The 20,213-nt window shown below is 45.6% G+C and overlaps 1 protein-coding gene across 4 annotated transcripts in view; it reads left to right on the forward strand.

The window, feature by feature from the left end:
* Positions 1–20,213, forward strand: part of LOC139277169 (1-phosphatidylinositol 4,5-bisphosphate phosphodiesterase gamma-1-like) — a 273,993-nt gene that overhangs the window by 145,085 nt on the left and 108,695 nt on the right. For all 4 annotated transcript variants that reach the window (XM_070895279.1, XM_070895298.1, XM_070895271.1 and 1 more), the window contains exons 3-4: positions 15,441–15,534; positions 15,890–15,937. In XM_070895279.1, the coding sequence (XP_070751380.1) occupies positions 15,441–15,534; positions 15,890–15,937 (142 nt within the window). The remainder of the gene's footprint in view (positions 1–15,440; positions 15,535–15,889; positions 15,938–20,213) is intronic.

Raw genomic sequence — 20,213 nt, forward strand, 5'->3', positions numbered from 1 at the left:
TGGTCAGAACATCCACCAACAAAAATTTCAGCTTGGGAATCCAATCATCCCATCCTATGTCGCCAATGTGAAAACTTCTTTATGACATCATAAACACACATACAAGATGGATCTACAGGAACTTCCTTTATGGTAAACATCAGTGGCTGCATTACCACAGTAGTCCACTAGGTGGAGCAGTAGTCCACTAGGTAGCGCTCTATATTACAGAAGTAGGGTTCAAGGATTGGAACGTGGCTAATGGGGCTGAAATTGCGGTCGGAAGCTTCCCACGGGCAAGTGCCTCCGACCTGAAACATTTCTATGAACGTACCTGGTAGTCCGGGAGAAGCATGGGATTCTGGTGGGGAGGCCTTCTCTTCCCGCGCTGCGAAGTGCGTTTCCGTTCTCGAGGCTCCTATGCAGAAGGTACAGTATTCCACAGCTTTCCCATGAATAGCAATGGGAACTCCGTATCTACAATAATAAAAAATAAAAAACACACCTCGTAATTAAAATTAAAGTTAATTAATATCTTAGAGAGAAAAAAAGTTCCGAGTTTTTAAAAAATTTTAAAAATTATGGTTAAAAATAAATGTAACGTAGTGGGTGGGGTTTTTGAAAATAATTTGTGTTTTTTAATTTAATTTAATTATATTTTTGTATGTTTTTAAACTTTTACGCCTTTAAAAGGCTACATGCCTGCTTTTATCAGGCGCAGGAATTTTGAGGACATTTTGCTGGGCAAATCCCGCAATATTGCCCGTGCAAATGTCCTCGTACCTGATATGCGTGAGGTACCGGAAAAGACGGTTTTCAGCGCATGCGCATTGTCAAGTAGCGAATAACTCCACGAGGCTAAGTACGGAGAGGTAGTTCAGGCATGACCTTACTCCAGTTTATTTATTCTCAAAGTGAGGATTCAACATGGCTGTCAACATTATATACACGGCTTGCACGTGTCTGCCAGTGACCATTAGGACTCCGACCATCGCGCCCTCCGGTGGCAGGTAAAACCCAGTTAACATACATAACATCGTTCCCCCCCAAAGTCCTTGGCACAAGTTGAGATGGTCCAGGGCCTTCCACTCCATGGTTGATCTTCTCAGTTTGAACCCAAGCTTGGGTGAGTTAGTAAGATCATTGCTGCATTGCGGAGCAGTCGGTCTGACGGGGATGGTAGGTGCGTCTTCGTAAATGACACAAGGGTCAACTGATGGTTGGATGTGTGTTGGTTGGTCAATGATGATGTCATCTTCAATTTGTTCTGGGTTTTCTGTGAATCGTAGTTTGGTTTGGTTGATGTGCCTCTTGCACGTTTGGCCATTTAACAGTTTGACTACAAAACCCTGTTCCCCTCCTTGGCCAAAACCGTGCCAACAACCCACTTTGGACCATGACCATAATTTAAACACAGGATCATGAACAGCAATGTCACGTGATACGGCCGCGCGATCGTGGTACCATTGCTGCCGTTGCCTTCTGGTTTCGACGTGAGCATTGAGATATGGGTGTACAAGGGAGAGCCTGGTTTTGAGGCCTCTCTTCATTAACAGCTCGGCAGGAGGGACCCCGGTGAGCGAGTGGGGTCTCGTCCGGTAACTGAGCAGAATGCGGGACAAGCGGGTCTGTAGAGAACCGTGAGTCACGCGTTTTAGGCTCTGCTTAATGGTTTGGACAGCCCGCTCCGCTTGACCATTAGACGCGGGCTTGAAAGGGGCAGACCTGACATACTTGATGCCATTACAGGTCATAAACTCATGGAACTCTGAACTGGTGAAACACGATCTGTTATTGCTGACAAGGACGTTGGGCAGGCCATGGGTGGTGAACATGGCCCGGAGGCTTTCAATAGTGGCTGTGGAGGTGCTGGATGACATGATTACGCATTCAATCCATTTGGAGTAAGTGTCCACTACCACGAAAGACATTTTGCTGAGAAAGGGGCCGGCAAAGTCTATGTGGATCCTTGATCATGGTTTGGATGGCCATGACCACAGACTCAGCAGAGCCTCCACAGGTGCGTTACTCAGTTGCATGCAAGTGTTGCACTGATACACGCATGACTCCAAGTCCGAGTCAATGCCAAGCCACCAAACGTGAGACCTGGCAATGGCCTTCATTATGACAATGCCTGGGTGGGTACTGTGTAAATCTCACACAAAAGTTTCCCTGCCTTTTTTTGACATAACAACACGATTACCCCATAACAGACAATCAGATTGAATAGATAATTCATCTTTGCGGTGGCTATAAGGCTTAATTACATCCTGCATTTCCCTGGCATTGGCAGACCAATTTCCATTTAGGACACATCTTTTTACACTTGACAGTACAGGATCCTGGCTGGTCCAGGTCCTAATTTGGTGAGCCACAATGAGTGACCCCTCGCTCTCGAAGGCATCCATGACCAGCAGCAAGGCTGTGGGCTGTGGCACTTCCACCCCGGTTGTGGGCAATGGCAGCCGACTAAACGCATCAGCACAGTTTTCAGTGCCTGGCCTGTGGCAGATGATATAATCATAAGCGGATAATGTCAATGCCCATCTTTGGATGCGGGATGAGGCATTGAGGTTTATACCTTTGCTCTCAGAAAACAATGAAATGAGCGGCTTATGGTCTATTTCAAGCTCAAAACGAAGCCCTAACAGGTATTGATACATTTCCTAACCCCATATACGCATGCTAAAGCTTCTTTCTCTACCATACTATAGGCTCTTTCAGCCTTAGACAGACTTCTGGATGTGTATGCAACTGGTTGGAGTTTGCCTGATACATTGGCTTGCTAGAGAACACACCAACCCCATCTGATGAGGCGTCGCAGGTCAGCACTAACCGCTTACATGGGTTATAGTGTACCAATAATTTATTGGAACATAGCAGGTTCCTGGCCTTCTCAAAGGCTCTGTCTTGAGATTTGCCCCAAACCCAGTTGTTACCCTTTCTCAGCAACATGTGCAAGGGCTCTAGCAATGTGCTCAAACTAGATAGAAAGTTACCAAAATAGTTGAGAAGATCCAGGAACGAATGCAGCTTCGTCATACTCTGGGGTCTGGGTGCATTCTTGATGGCCTCTGTTTTCGAGTTTGTAGGCCTGATGCCGTCTGCTGCAATCTTTCTCTCAGGAATTCGACTTCTGGTGCCGTGAAAATGCACTTGGAGCGTTTTAGCCTGAGTCCCACTGTGTCCAGACGATGTAGAACCTCTTCCAGATTGTGCAGGTGTTCAGTGGCGTCGCGACCGGTGATCAGGATGTCATCTTGGAACATGACGGTTCTCGGGACGGACTTCAGCAAACTCTCCATATTTCTCTGAAATATGGCTGCCGCCGAGCGAATTTCGACAGAGCATCTGTGTTATATAAACAGTCCTTTGTGCGTGTTGATGCACGTCAGTTTTTTCGAAGATTTGACCAGCTCCTGTGTCATGTAAGCGGAGTTCAGGTCCAATTTGGTGAACGACTTCCCCCCCGCTAGCATTGCAAACAGGTCGTCAGCCTTGGGTAATGTGTACTGATCCTGTATTGAGACTCAGTTGATCGTTACCTTGTAGTCGCCGCAGATCCTGACCGTGCCATCACTTTTCAACACCGGGTCAATTGGACTGGCCCATTTGCTGAACTCGACTGGTGATATGATTCCTTCCCGTTGAAGTTCGTCCAGTTCGATCTCAACCTTCTCCTTCATCATGTCCGGAACCACCCGAGTCTTGTGATGGACGGGTCTTGCATCCAGGCCTAGATGGATCTGCACCTTGGCTCCCGTGAAGTTGCCGATGCCTGGTTCGAACAATGAGGGAAACTTGCTCAGCACTTGAGCACACGAAGCGTCATCCACTGATGATAAGGCTTTAATATTGATCCAGTTCCGTTTAATTTTCTCAAGCCAACTCCTGCCGAACAGCATTGGGCCATTGCCTGGAACGATCCACAACGATAAATCATGCACAGCTCCATCATACGATACCTTTACTGCCGCGCTGCCAATGACTGAAATGAGCTCTTTGGTGTAGGTATGTAGCTTCGCATTAATTGGGCTCAGTTTGGGTCTTTTTGCCTTAGTGTCCCACAGCTTTTCGAAAGCCCTCTGGCTCATTATTGACTGACTCGCACCTGTGTCCAATTCCATGGATACTGGAACCCCATTTAATTTAATTTCCAGCATTATCAGAGGACTTTTGGTAAAAGAATGTACCCCATACACTTCTTTGTCCTGTACCTCGAGTTGAGTTGCCTGTGCCGCTTGATCCATGCTGGATCGATCTTTCTCAGCCACGTGGTGTGTCGCAGCATGCTTGCTCGGTTGCGGACACATTTGCTGAAGGTACCTCATTGTTGCACATCCTTTGCACACGTATTGCTTGAATCGGCATTGATGGGCCCGATGATAGCCCCTACAACGCCAACAAGGCGAGATTTGATTCACCCGCAATGGCGAACTTTGAGCATTTACAGGTCGTAGGAACGTAGACGAGTAGGCCCTGCCATGTGCAGCTCTGCCTGCCAGTGATATTATTTTATGCACAGTACTTAACGGTGAGTTTCAATGCTAGGAAGATATCTGTTTCAAGTTTTCGTCTGTGGACATGCATGCCTGGGCGATCGTGATGGCCCTGCTCAGGTCTAGCGATTCAACAGCCAGCAGCTTTCGAAGCATGACCTCGTGGCCAATGCCCAGCACGAAAAAGTACCGCAGCATTTCTTCCAATGCAGCTCTGAAGTTGCACGACCCAGCGAGACATCTCAGGCCGGCGACAAATTCCGCCACGTCCTGGCCCTCGGAGCGATTGTGCTTATAGAAACGATACCTCGCCATGATGATGTTTTCCTTCGGTTTAAAGTGGTTCCGAACCAGTGTACACAATTCATCGTAAGTCTTATCCATTGGTCGAGTCGATGAGAGTAGATTCTGGATAAGGCCATAAATTTTTGACCCACAAACAGTGAGGAGAACCGCCCTGCGCTTAATTGTGTTATCGGTTCCTTCCAATCAGTTGGCTACGAAGTACTGGTCGAGGTGATCAGTGAAATCCTCCCAGTCTTCCCCTTCCATGAATCGCTCCAAAATTCCAACAGACATGGTTGCGTGAAAATTCATATTTTTAACTATCGCCATTTGTTAATTATCGAATAACTCCACAAGGCTTAGTACGGTGAGCTAGTTCAGCGTACTAGACCTTACTCCAGTTTATTTATTCTCAAAGTGAGGATTCAACATGGCTGTCAACATTATATACACGGCTTGCACATGTCTGCCAGTGACCATTAGGACTCCGACAGTCGCGCCCTCCGGTGGCAGGTAAAACCTAGTTAACATACAAAACACACATTGTGCGCTGAAAACCGGCTTTTGCGATGCCTTCCCAGGTCCGTAGACACTCAGTACAGATCCCGGGACGGTCGGAATTTCCACGCCAATATAGTACTATTTTTACAAAAGGGTAGAGAGGGATGACTCAGGCCACTGGAAGTAACTTCTGTTGTGAGTAAAGTACTAGAAGACATTTTGAATAATGAACCACCCAGGTAGGTATGGTATGGTAAGAAGGAGAGGGTCTCTTGCCGAACAAACTTACTGAGTCCTTTGAGGCAGTGTTGACAATTGAAAATTTGGGATAAAGTTCAAATTCAGCAAAACTTTTGATACCGTGTCACAAAAGAAATTAGTTCACAAGATGGAAAGGCAAGCTTCTGAAATGAATTGAAAATTGGCTAACGGATGCTCATGAATAGAATTGGGTTGACACAGCGAAGGGTCACTAGCAGGGTGCTGGAGGGATTAGTACTGGGGTCTTTTCTGTTTACAATGCATATAAATGATTTAGAGCTGGTGAAAGAAAATTGTCTCAGTTTGCAGATGACAATACATTGGGAGGTGGGGGATCAAACAGAAGGGAGCAGGCAAACCAAATGCATAAAAGCCATGGCTGCCAGAAAAGGATAGAGGCTGGATTTTTTATGGCGAATGATTCACCTCCTTACCAATGTGTACCCGAATCTTTTTGGGATGAACGGTCCTTTTAACAGGCTGCGCAGCCCATTCAAAGTTTCGCGCATGCACGAAATTTCTCATTTGAAAAACCGGTCCTGGGCTACGCAGGCCCAGCAGATAGCTACACAGACAGTTTCATGGGAACATTGCTCCTGACTCCCCATTGCCTTTCCATCACCTACAACGCACCAGTCAGGTGTGTAATGAGATAATCTCCACTTGTCTAGATGGGCGCAGCTGCAGCAGCATTCAGGAAACTCAACACCATCCAGAACAAAACTGTTCGCTTGATTGGCAACCCATCTGCCACCTTAAACATCCACACCCTCCACCATCTGCGTACTGTAGAAGCATTGTGCTCTATCTACAGGATGCCCTGCAGCAACTGGCCAACGGATCTTTGACAGCATCTCCAAAACCCGCGCCCTCCATCATCTAGAAGGACAAGCGCTGCAGGTGCATGGGAACACCATCACCTTCAAGTCCTCCCCCCACCCCTCCCCACCCCATGTCACACACCATCACAACTTGGAAATATATCGTCGATCCTTTATGGTCACTGGGTCAAAATCCTGGAACTACCTAGCTGATAACACTGTGAGAGTATCACATTGTTCAAGAAGAAGGTTCATCACCACCTTCTCAAGGGTAACTAGGGATGAGCAATACATTCTGACCTTTCTCGTGATACCACAATCCCAGAATGAATAAAAAATATAAAGATCTGGACAGATTGGCATTTAATGCAGACAAATCCAAGGTAATTAAATCGGGGAAGGAAATAAATTGTGTGAATATAAACTGAATGAAACAGAACTTTCTGGAAAAATACATCGTGTTACTGACGCTAGCTGTTATTAATGTGCGAATCAGCCAGCAAGTTTAGGGGATTAAGCGATACACCGTGAGTTGCAAATCTCCAGAACTTGCTTGTTGATTTACGCCGATCCACTGCTAGCTTCGTACAAACGACATCTTGCCCTTAGCCTTCCCGGTAATTTCATATACTTGTTTGATTTGTGCCTTTAATTTAACATTTTACATTTACTTTTCCTTCCTGTCACTTTTTTCTCTCTCACTTAATCTAATCTTTGCTTCCCTCACTTTATTTCTCATTCTATACCTGATTTTACTCTAATTCACCTTATTTCTTTCTCCATCATTCATCTGTTTCTTTCTCAATCCTTAAATCTCATTAGTTAAGGTCCCATCGGTCACTCAGGTCCCAGATGCTCTGTTGCTCTTGACGTGCCATTATCAGCTCGCACTTCCAGCACAAGTTTGAGCTGAAGGGTGCAGGAAAAAGTAAAAGTAAAAAGGAAAAGTGCAGAGTAAGCCACGAGATGCCCCACTCCAGCAAGATTCGGCCCAATAGCTCTGGGCTGCAAGGCACAAGACAGGAGAGAAGGATCTGGTAGTATTAGTAGATGCCCAACAGCACAGTGTGAGGCAGCAATAAGGAAAATTAACTAGATATATAGCAGAGATAGAGCAGAAATCCCAGGAGGTGATGAAGAATCTGTACAAGACACTAGTATGAGCATACTGGGACTCAAGTCTACTTTGAATGTAAAGTTGATTAATTCAAATGATCAATTAAGATGATTCAATTCTTAGCCCAAAATGTTCAAATTGTTAGATAATTCTATTTTTGAAATGTAACGAATGACTTCATATTACCAGAAACAGGCAACTCTGTACAGTTCTGGTCACTATACTACACCAGGGGGTCCAAACCTTGGAGACAGCGCAGGGCAGATAAATCAAACTGATATCCAGCCTTAGGCTTATGAGCTGTGAGGAGAGGGTGAAGAGTCTGGGATTGTTTACATTGGAGAAGAGAGGACTCATGGGAGATACTCAAGATTCCTGAGGGGATAGATAAATTGAATGATAATCTGTTTGAGATTTCCACAAACTCTAGAACCAGGGGACACAAGCTCAAGCTTAGCAGAGAGAAGATGCACAGACAGTTTAGATTTAATTATTATATACAAAGGATGGTGAATGCCCAGGGAGACAGTGCAAGCAGATAGTGTGGGAAAAAATGCAAGAGAGAATTGGAAGTTATTTGAGTGGTGGGTGATTTAAAGGTTATGGGCTGGATTTGGAGTTTTTTGGATTTTGGGGCGTTAATTGTGGCGGAGCGTTAAAGTTAGCGCCAGAAAATAGTTTACACCTCCGACTGCAAGTTTTGGCGAAAATGTAAGTTGGAAGAATGTTGGCATTAAGTCAGGCATTACACAACAGACTTTGTGCGCTCGAGCCGAAACTTGCGGCGGTAAAGAAGTTTCATTGTTATTTAGTGCCCTGCAACATAACATTGTACGGTTTTATTTTGGTGGGGAGTGTTTTTGTGACTTTGTTGCAGCAAAATTTATGTCTCATCATTTGCCATTGATGTCTTGTGCATCATTCCAATGTTCACTGGAGATGCACCTTTATGGGGGCACATAGCCTGTCCGGTATTAGCTCCATCCCTCAATTTCCTCCATTTAGGAGAGCTGATCTATTACGAGCTGGCGACGAGCGAGTATTGATCCGGCAGCATCTCTATGCTGCCTTCCCCGTGGATGGGGTGGCCATCCAATGGGGGCCTTTTCAGGCTCCTCTTCATCGTCCTCCTCCTCCTGAGGTGAGCATGCAATTTCCACTGGCAATGCCTGGCCCCTCATGATGGCCAAGCTGTGCAACATGCAGCACACTGCAATGAATTTGGATACCTGTTGAGGGGAGTATTGGAGGCTGCCCCCAGAGCGGTGCAGGCATCGGTCTGCCTGTAGGAGATGGCATGTCTCTGTCAGCATGTCAGCACTTCCTTTCCTTCGCAAGCTTCTCACACACTGCTCCTTAGAGAACTGGAGGTCTGAGCTTTGGCGCCTGTAAACCCGTGGGGGGGTAAGCCCTCCTCCCAGGACGTCTTTGGCCTCTCATCATCCGTGGGCTGACATGGCCAAGAGTCTGTCCTCTAGCTTGACACCGCCTGCAATAGCATGGAGCATGATGCGCTGGCGAACTAGTTATGCCCCCATTAAATTCTCTCACTGAAGTTGTAAGGGCTGTAATGGTAGATAAAAGTGAAGTTTGCAATTTGGAGCTTCACACAGCATTATGTGCGCAACCGTTGTAGTCAATATGACCTGCGATGTAGGATCCTCATCCCTCCATTTAAAAATGCTGCCAATACCGCCTGCCGCACTCTAGAACTGCCTGTTTTTTACAGTCGTCTCCTGACGCGGGCGTTAAATAAGGCGTTAAAGCCAAATGTTCCATCCGTAGCACTAGCGCAGCGTTGCACGACGATTGATGTCATCATCACACTAAAAATGGATGGCGGGGTGGTAAGCTTTTGCGCCGGTGCAAAATAATAACCGAATCTTCCGGCCGAGCGGTAAATCCTGGACACCCGGCATATCGTCCCAAAACAGTATTTAACGCCCCACCAGGGCACTAACCAAGGCGCAAATGAGCCGAAAATCCAGCCCAATTTTTTGCAAACCGGCCAAATGCACTGCAGAGTCTTTTCCAGTCCTTCACTTTCCGATGTTCCTATGTATCAACTGCATCAAAGGAAAAAAATAACTGGTCATTTATCTTATTGGTTTTTCTGTGGAGGTTTTCCCATTGCATTTGTCTACATAAGAACAGTGACTGCACTTCACAATGTATGTGAATACATTTCTGAGACTTGATTAAGTCCTCTGTATAAATGCAAGTCTACGCTCATAGCATCATAGAATGATACACAGAAGGAGGTCTTTTCGCTCATAATGCCTGTGCCGGCTCTTTGGTAGAGCTATCCAATGACTCTCACTCCCCTGTTCTTTCCCCATAGCCCTGTAAATTCTTTCCCTTCAAGTATTTATCCAAATCTCTTTTGAATGTTACTATTGAATCTGCTTCAACCACCCTTTCATGCAGTGCATTCCAGGTTACAACTCGCTGTGTTAAAGAGAAAAGTTTCCTCATGCTGCTTATGGTTCTTCTGTCAATCGCCATAAATCTGTGCCCTCTGGTTACCAACCCTCCTCCCACTGGAAACAGTTTCTCCTTATTTACTCCATCAAAACCATTCAAGATTTTGAATATCTCCATCATATCTCCTTTTAACCTTCTCTATTCTAAGGAGAACAACCCCAGCTTCTTTAGTCTCTCCTCTTTCTCATAGGCAGTCCCTCAGAGTCGAGGATGACTTACTTCCACACTAAAAATGAGTTCTCAGGTGACTGATGAGTCGGATGTGGGACCTACAGTCTCTGTCACAGATGGGGCAGACGGTGGTTGAAGGGATGGGTGGGTGTGGTACTTGGGTTGCCGTGCGCTCCTTCCGCTGTTTACGCTTGGCTTCAGCTTGATCCTGGCGAAGAGACTCGAGGCGTTTGGTGCCTTCCCGGATGCTTTTCCTCTACTTTGAGCGGTCTTGGGCCAGGGATTCACAGATGGGGATGTTGCAATTTTTCAAGGAGGCTTTGTGGCTGTCCTTGAAGTGTTTCCTCTGCCCACCTGGGGCTCGCCTGCCGTGTCGAAGCTCCGAGTAGAGTGCTTGTTTTGGGAGTCTCGTATCGGGCATGCAGATGATAAAGCCCATTCAACAGAGCTGATCGAGCGTGGTCAATGCTTCGATGTTGGGGATGTTGGCCTGAGCGAGAACACTGATGTTGGTGCACCTATCCTACCAATGGATTTGCAGGATCTTGCAGAGACGGCATTGGTGGTACTTCTCCAAACGCCTGCTGTACATTGTCCCTGTCTCTGAACCATATAGGCGGGCGGGTATCACTACTGCTCTGTAGACCATGAGCTTGGTGCCTGGTTTGAGGTCCTGGTCTGCAAACACTCTCTTCCTCAGGCAACCAAAGGCTGCACTGGCACACTGAAGGTGGTGTTAGACTTTGTCACTGTTGACAGGAGGCTCCCGAGGTATGAAAAATGGTCCATGTTGTCCAAGGCCTCATTGTGGATTTTGATAATTGGAGGACAGTGCTGTGTGGCGGGGGCAGGTTGGTAGAGGACCTTTGTCTTACTTATGTTTAGTGTATGGCCCATGCTCTCGTATGCTTCGGTGAACGTGTTGACAATGGCTTGCAGTTCGGCCTCCGAGTGTGTGCAGACGCAAGCGTCGTCTGCATACTGTAATTCAATGTCAGAGGATGGGTCGATCTTGGATCTGACCTGGAGGTGGCGGAGGTTGAACAGTTTCCCGTTTGTTCTGTAGATTAGCTCCACTCCAGCGGGGAGCTTACTAAGGGTGAGATGGAGCATTGCAGCAAGGAAGATCCAGTCTCGCCACATAACTGAATTCCCTCATTACTGGTACCATTCCAGTAAATTTCTTCTGCACCCTCTCTAAGATCTGACATCCTTCCTAAAGTGTTGTGCCTGAATTGAACACAATACTCCAGCTGAGGTCTAAACAGTGTTTTATGAAGGTTTAGCATAACTTCCTTGCTTTTGTACTCTATTCCTCTATTAATAAAGCCAAGGTTCCCATATGATTTTTAACCGCCTTCTCAACTTGTCCAGCCACCCTCCAAGAATTGTGTACAAACATCCCCAGGTGTCTCTGTTCCTGCACCCCGTTTAAAATTGTACCATTTAGTTCATATTGCCTCTCCGCATTCTTCCAACCAAAATGTATCACTTCACACTTCTCTGCAATTAATTTCATCTGCCCTGTGTCTGCCCATTTCACCAGTCTGTCTGTGTCCTCCTGAAGTCTGTTTCTATCCTTCTCATTGTTTACTACATTTCCGGGTTTGTGCCATATGCAAACTTTAAAATAATGCCCCAAGTCCAGGTCCTTAATATTCATCAAAAAGAGCAGTGTCCTAATGCCAACCCCTGGGGAACACCACTGTATACCTCCCTCCAACCTGAAAAATAACCGTTCACCGCGACTCTCAGCTTTCTGTCCTTTAGCCAATTTTGTATCCATGCCGTCACTGTCCATTTATGAGGAGAGACTGGATCGACTGGGCCTGTATTCACTGGAGTTTAGAAGGATGAGAGGGGATCTCATAGAAACGTTTAAAATTCTGATGGGTTTAGACAAGTTAGATGCAGGAAGAATATTCCCGATGTTGGAGAAATCCAGAACCAGGGGACACAGTCTAAGGATAAGGGGTAAGCCATTTAGGACTGAGATGAGGAGAAACTTCTTCACTCAGAGAGTTGTTAACCTGTGGAATTCCCTACCGCAGAGAGTTGTTGATGCCAATTCATTAGATATATTCAAGAGGGAGTTAGATGTGGCCCTTATGGCTAAAGGGATCAAGGGGTATGGAGAGAAAGCAGGAAAGGGGTACTGAGGTGAATGATCAGCCATGATCTTATTGAATGGTGGTGCAGGCTCGAAGGGCCGAATGGCCTACTCCTGCATCTATTTTCTATGTTTCTATGTTAATCCCATATACTTTAATTTTACATATCAAGTCTATTATGTGCTACTTTGTTAAATGCCTTTTGAAAGTCCATATACACAATATATACGTTGTCAATACGAGTTTCACTATCAGGACTTCACTAGTTTAATTTTAGTGAATTGATGTGAAGAGTATCTGTGTTGGTAAATGCAATACTCTTCCACTTTTCAGCCATCTTCAACACTGAACTCTGTTAGGTTATGTAAGATTCGGCGCAAACATCGACAGAAAAAACTTAAAGTTTTTGGACATTGCTTGGACACATTTTCTGTTACTGCAGAGAGCAGACAGCACTGATGTGGGGTAGGTCCAAACATGCCCCAAAGGATTACACATCAGGTGGACAAGGAATCAATGGCAGGAATGGTTGATGGACTGTCAGTCATAGGCGGTCCCTCGAAATGAGGATGACTTGCTTCCACACCAAAAAAGGATGAGTTCACAGGTGTTTCAATGAAGGACCCGAACTACATCCTCAAGGGTGGAAGATACTTGTGCGTGGATTTTTTTTAACCTGTGGTGGCCATTGCACACCAACCACCACAGAGCTTGACAGAGCTAGGTCTTGGTCCAATGGCAAGGGTTACCCAAGACGACTGGCGATCTGCTCCAGTGTGCACACATATCGCAGTGTGGGCTGGCCCGTGCTGCCCCTGGGTCCCTGGCCCTAAATTTATGCCTCTCCTGGGCCCCGATCACATCCCTCCAGAGTATCTCGCCGCTCCTGTTGCATCTGCCCACGCTCTAATCACCGACCTGGACCTTGATGACATCCCTTTTTGCTTGAATGGTTGATGAGCGGGCCTTTTGTCTTGCAATCAGTAAGACATTAAGTAAAGTGGCCATGGTTTCAGGCCAATGAAAGACAAAGGAAAGCTATTTGACCACAGACTCATCGGAGCCACACATTGAGGTACAGCCCAGTTGACAAAGAAACAGGCATGAGACTTGATTTTGCTTTTGAGTTGCACAGCCTCAGGGGAAGGACAGTTGGACTTTTGGCGTGAGAAGAAGCATTTTTGCAAATATAAGAGAGGCAGTTTTGGCTGCCATCTCTCTCTCTCTCCCCTCTTCTACGCCTGCTTGCTTTGTTCAATGCATAAGGTCTGAGCACTCCATCTGGGACTGAGAGAAGAAACACCAGAGAGCCTTGCTACTTTGACTGGGAAGCTGACCTTGAGACTAGACTTGAAGACCCAGAAGATACGCCTCATCGAGAGAAGCAGCGAGTAAGCCAGAGGGGTAATTGTTGAGCATTTATCCCAGCCCACATATCTTTAAGACCACCGCATATTGTGAAAGGGTGCCGTGTGTCCCAACCAAGTCTTAGAGGTTTTAGTGGGAGGTTTTTGCAAGGATCATAAGCATGCGCACAATTCTGTTGGACAAATTTCAGTGTTGAAATTTTGAATCCGAGCAGGGATGTTTTAGACGTGGGTACTTCGCCTTAGGTGCCTGTTTAGACAGGCCAGACTGTGTGTTGTACTGTGTTTGTTTGTATTACAGTACCAGGGTGTGTTTTTACTGGGCAGAGGTGTGTGCTATAACTTGAATAAAAGCATTATGACAGTTGAGACCGAAAAGATCTGTCTATGACTGTATATTACTGTTCACGACTATAATTCCAGTGTCTATAACTGTTGTAAGAGGGGTGATTCAAAACCACCAGGAGCAAAACCACTTACAGTTAGCTATACCCTGTTCTGAAGAAAGGTCTGTCCTCAACATGTTAACTTATCTGTGATGAAAGCAGAGCCCAGTCTTGCTTTAAACTGTAAAATCTTCCACCAAGTCCCGTTCACCCATCATCTCGCTTGCTGGGCTCGCTGACCTTCATGGGCTCTTGGTCCACCAATGCTTCGATATTAAAAATTCTCATCATCGTATTTGAATCCCTTCAAGGCCTCACCCCTCCCTATCTCAATAACTTCCTCCACTCCTACAACCCTCCGGGAATTCTGCATTCCTCACTTCCTTCGCCCACCATTGGTGGCCGTGCCTTCAACTTTTTAGACTCTAAACTCTAGAATTTCCTCCCCAGACCTCTCCACATCTCCACCTCTCTCTCTCCTCATTTAAGACATTCCATAAAACTTACCTCTTTGACCAAGCTTTTGGTCACCTGACCTAATGTCTCTTTCTTTGACTGGCTGTCAATTTTTGTCTGATTACACGCCTGTGAAGCACCTTAGGACATTTTGTTATGTTAAAAGTGTTATATAATTCCAATTGTTGTATTATATCTCTTTATATTAAATTTTCCAATCAATGTGAATGTATAATATAACTGTGTTAAAATTCTTTTTTCTGGGTGAAGTGAGAAAATACACAATTCTGTCCAGAGATAACTATGGGCTTCAGGTCAGAACCAGCCAGCTGATTCTCCACAGTGCCTTTGCCTACAAGAATTTAAATTCAGTTTTTAAAAATCTGGAAATAAAAATCTGTTGTCAGTAAAAGTGTCCATGAAGCTGTCAGATTGTTGTAAAAATTGAACTGTTTCCATTAGGGAAGGAAACCTGCCGTCCTTATCCAGTCTGGCCTATATGTGACTCCCAGCCCCACACCAATCATGTTGACTCTTTACTGCCCTTTGAATGGCTTGGCAAGCTACTCAGCTCTATCAAACGACTACTTGGGCAACTAAAGATGGGTAATAAATGTTGGCTTGCTAGGGACACCCACATTCCAAATGTATAATAAATGCTATCTGTTATCCTTTATGTAATAAACTAAATTGACAATTTCCAATACTAGATGGCTGCTATAAGGAATGGACAAATATACTACAGGTACAGTAAGAATTCTCAGGCAGAGGCTGAGGCACATAATTGTGATGCATGAAAGAGAGCTCCCCTTTACATTTAACCTATTTTATGTGTGACTAGGAATGCTAGCTGGTAACGTTTGGTGACTAAAGTGGAAAGTGTTCCATTCACCTGCCCTAAAATGTTGCCTTTAATGAGCACAAATCAGAAAAATGAGTTTATATTAAAAAAAATCCTATCCATAATTCTTTATAACAGTAATGATTTTCTTTTTTCTTCAGCATTCAATGAGGATGATGTTGATGAATGGATAACCGGTTTGAACTGGCTGGTACAGGACACTCAGAAGTCCCCCACACCCCTCCAGGTAGAAAGGTAATACATGATCTTCATGTTTGTACCAATTGGACATTCAGTTCTATTGGGAGCCATGTTGGAGCGTGCCAGGTTTTGTAATTGCTGTCAGGTTCTGATCAACAGTTTTAACCAACAATAGAGTGATCGTTTCTTTAATGATGAATGTTGGAAATTTAAGCACTTAGTGTAAAAAAAATGGCCACTGATACAAAGGAACTTTACCTGAACAAGTTACAGCCCCAAGATGTGTTTTGATGGAAGTAGATTTTTGCAAAGTGTATTGGTAACAGTCAACTAACTAAGCCCAGCAACCACACTGCTGTATCACTTATTCCTCTGAGAGTGACTAACTTTGTCTCTGCTCTGCTTACAGATGGCTCAGGAAGCAGTTTAACCTGATGGATAGGAACAAAGAAAACAGGTGACTTGCAGTAATCCTGTTGACATCTGACAGGGTTTTATCTTTTCCTACTGAGGTGCCATAGACTTTCAAGTTTCCTCCCTTTCCTTCTATCTTTGTCACTCTCTTTTATTTCCATCATCTCAGTATTATTTTGGCTTTAGTTTAGTTTAGAGTGCTGTATGTTTTGCAACATCCCACCCCCCCCCCAGCCCATTCCTCTCCTAAATGTGCTGACTCCAGCTGAGATATGGTCCTATAGAAGCCAGTCGACCCTCTCGAGTGAGCCTAGAAAGCTTGTTTTTATGATGTAGAGTGGCTTGAAATCGTTTTCGGGACGGGAGGAGCGGGGAGAGCGAGGGACATAAGAACCATAAGAAACAAAAATAATAGCACGAGCAATCCATACTGTAATGCCCTTACACACTACTATAAATTCACACGAGGCACATTCTGCAGACAAGGTCACTCTGTGACCTGAACCTTTATTCATAGGACCAAGAAGTGATGACCCTGCGTGGGACCTCCCTTTATATACCTGGATGACCAGGTGAGGAGTGTGTCCCACAAGTTCACCCCCTGTGGTCAAGGTGTGCATTTCTTAGGTGTATACAGTATGCAGTGTTGTTACATGAAGGTTACAGTTACATGAAGGTTACATACATGGCACATACAGCCCCTCGAGCCTGCTACGCCATCAGTAAGATCATGGCAGATCGACCTCAACTCCACTTTCCCACCTGATCCCTTTATCCCTTGATTCTCTTAGAGTTCAAAAATCTATCAATCTCGGCCTTGAATATATCCAGCGACTGAACATGCACAGCCCTCAGGCCTAGATAATTCCAAGGATTCACAACCCTCTGAGTGAAGACTTTTCTCCCCATCTCAGTCATAAATGGCTGACCCCTTATCCTGAGACTATGCCCCCTACAACAATAACAACAATTTGTATTTATATAGCGCCTTTAACGTAGTGAAACGTCCCAAGGCGCTACACTGGAGTATTATGAAACAAAAAATTTGACACCGAGCCGCATAAGTAGGAATTAGTGCAGGTGACCAAAAGCTTAGTCAAAGAGGCATGTTTTAAGGAGCGCCTTGAAGGAGGAAAGAGAGGTAGAGAGGCGGAGAGGTATAGGCAGGGAGTTCCAGAGCTTGGGGCCTAGGCAACACAAGGCACGGCCACCAATGGTTAAACGATTATAATCAGCGATGCTCAAGAGGGCAGAATTAGACAAGTGCTAACCTCTCGGGGGGCTGTGGGGCTGGAGGAGATTACAGCGATAGGGAGGGGCGATGCCATGCAGGGATTTGAAAATAAGGATGAAAATTTTGAAATCGCGAAATTGCTTAACCGGGAGCCAATGTAGGTCAGCGAGCACAGACATGATGGGTGAGCGGGACTTGGTGCAAGTTAGGACCTGGGCAGCCGAGTTTTGGATCACCTCAAGTTTACGTAGGGTAGAATGTGGGAGGTCAGCCAGGAGCACATTGGAATGGTCAAGTCTAGAGGTAACAAAGGCATGGATGAGGACTTCAGCAACGGATGTGCTGAGGCAAAGGCAGAGACAGGCAATGTTACGGAGGTGGAAATAGGTCTTAGTTATGCTGCGCATATGTGGTCGGAAGGTTATTTCAGGGTCAAATATGACACCAAGGTTGCGAACAGTCTGGTTTAGCCTCAGACTGAAGTTGGGGAAAGAGATGGAGTCAGTGGCTAGGGAACAGAGTTTGTGGTGGGGACCGAAGACAATGGCTTCGGTCTTCCCACTATTCAATTGGAGAAAATTTCTGCTCATCCAGAACTGGATGTCGGACAAGCAGCCTGACAATTTAGAGACTGCGGAGGGGTCGAGAGAAGTGGTAATGAGGTAGAGCTGGGTGTCATCAGCGTACATGTGGAAACTGACGCTGTGTTTTAGGATGCCAAGGATAGATCCTTGGGGGACACCAGAGATAACGATACGGGAGGTGGGGAGGAAGGGGGGGGGGTGTTGAAGAGAAGCCATTGAAGGTGATTCTCTGGCTATGATTAGATAGGTAAGAATGGAACCAGGCGAATGCAGTCCCACCCATCTGGACGGCAGTGGAGAAGCGTTGGAGAAGGATAGAGCGGTCAACTGTGTCAAAGGCTGCAGACAAGTCAAGAATGATGAGGAGTGATAGTTTGCCTTTGTCACAGTCACAAAGGATGTCATTGGGACTTTGATGAGAACTGTGGCAGGCGCGGAAACCAGATTGGAGGGATTCAAACATGGAATTGCAGGAATGAAGTCCAGAAGCTATTTGTAGAGCGTCGGGAATGTGCTGTAGGAGGGGGAGTCGGTAGCGGTGCAGAAAGATGATGGCGACATTGACACAAGTTTGTGCATCACGGTAGATCACCGTAAAAACTGCAGCCAGCGACCAGCAAAGTTGAAAACTGGTAGAACGGGTGCACCGGTAGCTGCTCGCAAGAAGCCAGCAGAGCTGAGAAACCATTAGTACATGTTCAGCAGAGGCACAGCCGTGGTTAAAAGGAAAAAAAAAAATTAGCAGCAGAGATGGAGAGGCAGCAGGTAGTCTTAAGGTATACTCCAGTGTAGTCCAGTGCAGAAACGTAGCCTAGCGATGTCCACCGAAGTCCAGGAAATCGGAAAACAATTTGACAGAAGAATTCAGAGCGAAGGCGTGAAGCGACTGAAGCAGTGTTGGTAGTGAAGCAACAAAGTCCTGTTCGCGAGTGAAGGAAATCAAGTTTCTTCAGAGCTCCAGCCATGCAAGCTCTGAGGCAAAGAACAAAAGCATACTGTGAGATGAGCAGACATTGAACTTGGAGCTTGTAGCTTTAAACTTGCAGGTTGAACTGATAGTTTGGGCTGAATTGCCTTCACTATCAGAGGAGGGATAACATAAGGGGTGGAATAAAGTCGATTTGGGGAAGAAGAGCAGGGAATGGCCATGGATGACCACGGATACAGTTGAGCAGGTCAGAAAGCAGCTTCCACTCCAGGAGCCAGCTTGTAAAATCCTCGTTCTAGGCTATCCAGCAAGGGGAAACAACCTTTCAGCATCTGCCCTGTCAGGTCCTGTCAATATCACATCTTAGTTCAATCCTTTTGTGTCCTTTCTAATCAAGTTGACCAGATAGGAATAAGTAATTTGTAAAAAAAATTCAATTTGGCTCCACCTCCCTCTACATCTGTTGGAGTGATTGGGGAAACGGTGAGGCTGGCTTCTATTTCTATCTCCCAGCTTCTGACACACACTACAGGTGTGTGGGAGTACGTAGCTATGGCCTACAGATCAGCTTCAGGTGATCTATCCTCACCTGACGTCCACATACATGCACGTTTGCGTGTGGGTCACTGGATAGTGATTAGGAGCGGGTAAGCTGGCTAACTCCTCCTCTTTGACACAGGTATGCTCAGGCCAGTTGTAGCACACCCGACTGCTAATCTGCCTCAGGTCAGCTAACTTAGCATAGAACGGCACCTTAGGACCTCCCAGTCTGCTTGGCCAGTGTCATAACACATGAGTCATCTACCCACTATATCATCAGGAGAGGTAAAATGGGGTAATTTTTACCAGCAAGTTTTCAGTATTAATAATACCACTATAATTTTCTTTACTTGTGTGACAAAGAGTTTTGCCTCTAGTTGGCACCACACCACAGTCATATAAGGTAACTCAGTGTGTTGTTTGGTCTTTTCAATTGCAGGAATATTCTTAGTGAAGTGAGTGGTGGTCTCTAATCACTTACTCTGAGACACACACCATGGCCAATGTCCTGAATGATGAGAAAGAAATAGATATCTCCTTTAATGTCTTACCAGATGTCAAAATCAATAATGGCTGGAGACTTCCCCCTGTAGTAATGACAGAGGAGACTGGAGCATTGGGTGTCAGGTTTAACAGGAGGCTGAGGATGCTGCTAACTCAGCTGACCCACAAAGCACCAGACTGCGGTTCATTTCTACTGCCTCTCAGTCTAGGAATATGCCACAGAATTGTGTATCTGGTTATCAGCATCAATCTTTGGAAGTACCTTAATGGAGCTCACAGCAGCAGCAAAGCGAGTCCCTTGTGGCCAGAGTAGGAAATCTATCAGAGCCCTGAAACCTCCACTTCAAAAGGTTGCATCCTCACTTATTAACCTCCTTTCAGGGAATCTCTTCTCAGCCTTGAGACAGACCATTGGCATTTATGAAGTCGGCTGTTATCAGTGAACTTTTTATCATCAGCAGGGTCTTCAAGCTGCTCTGCGCTCTAATGATCACTTTGAAATAAGTCATCATTAGTTACTTAATCTAGT

This window comes from Pristiophorus japonicus, chromosome 1 (genome assembly GCF_044704955.1).
Source record: "Pristiophorus japonicus isolate sPriJap1 chromosome 1, sPriJap1.hap1, whole genome shotgun sequence".
In the NCBI taxonomy this organism is placed as follows: domain Eukaryota; kingdom Metazoa; phylum Chordata; class Chondrichthyes; family Pristiophoridae; genus Pristiophorus; species Pristiophorus japonicus.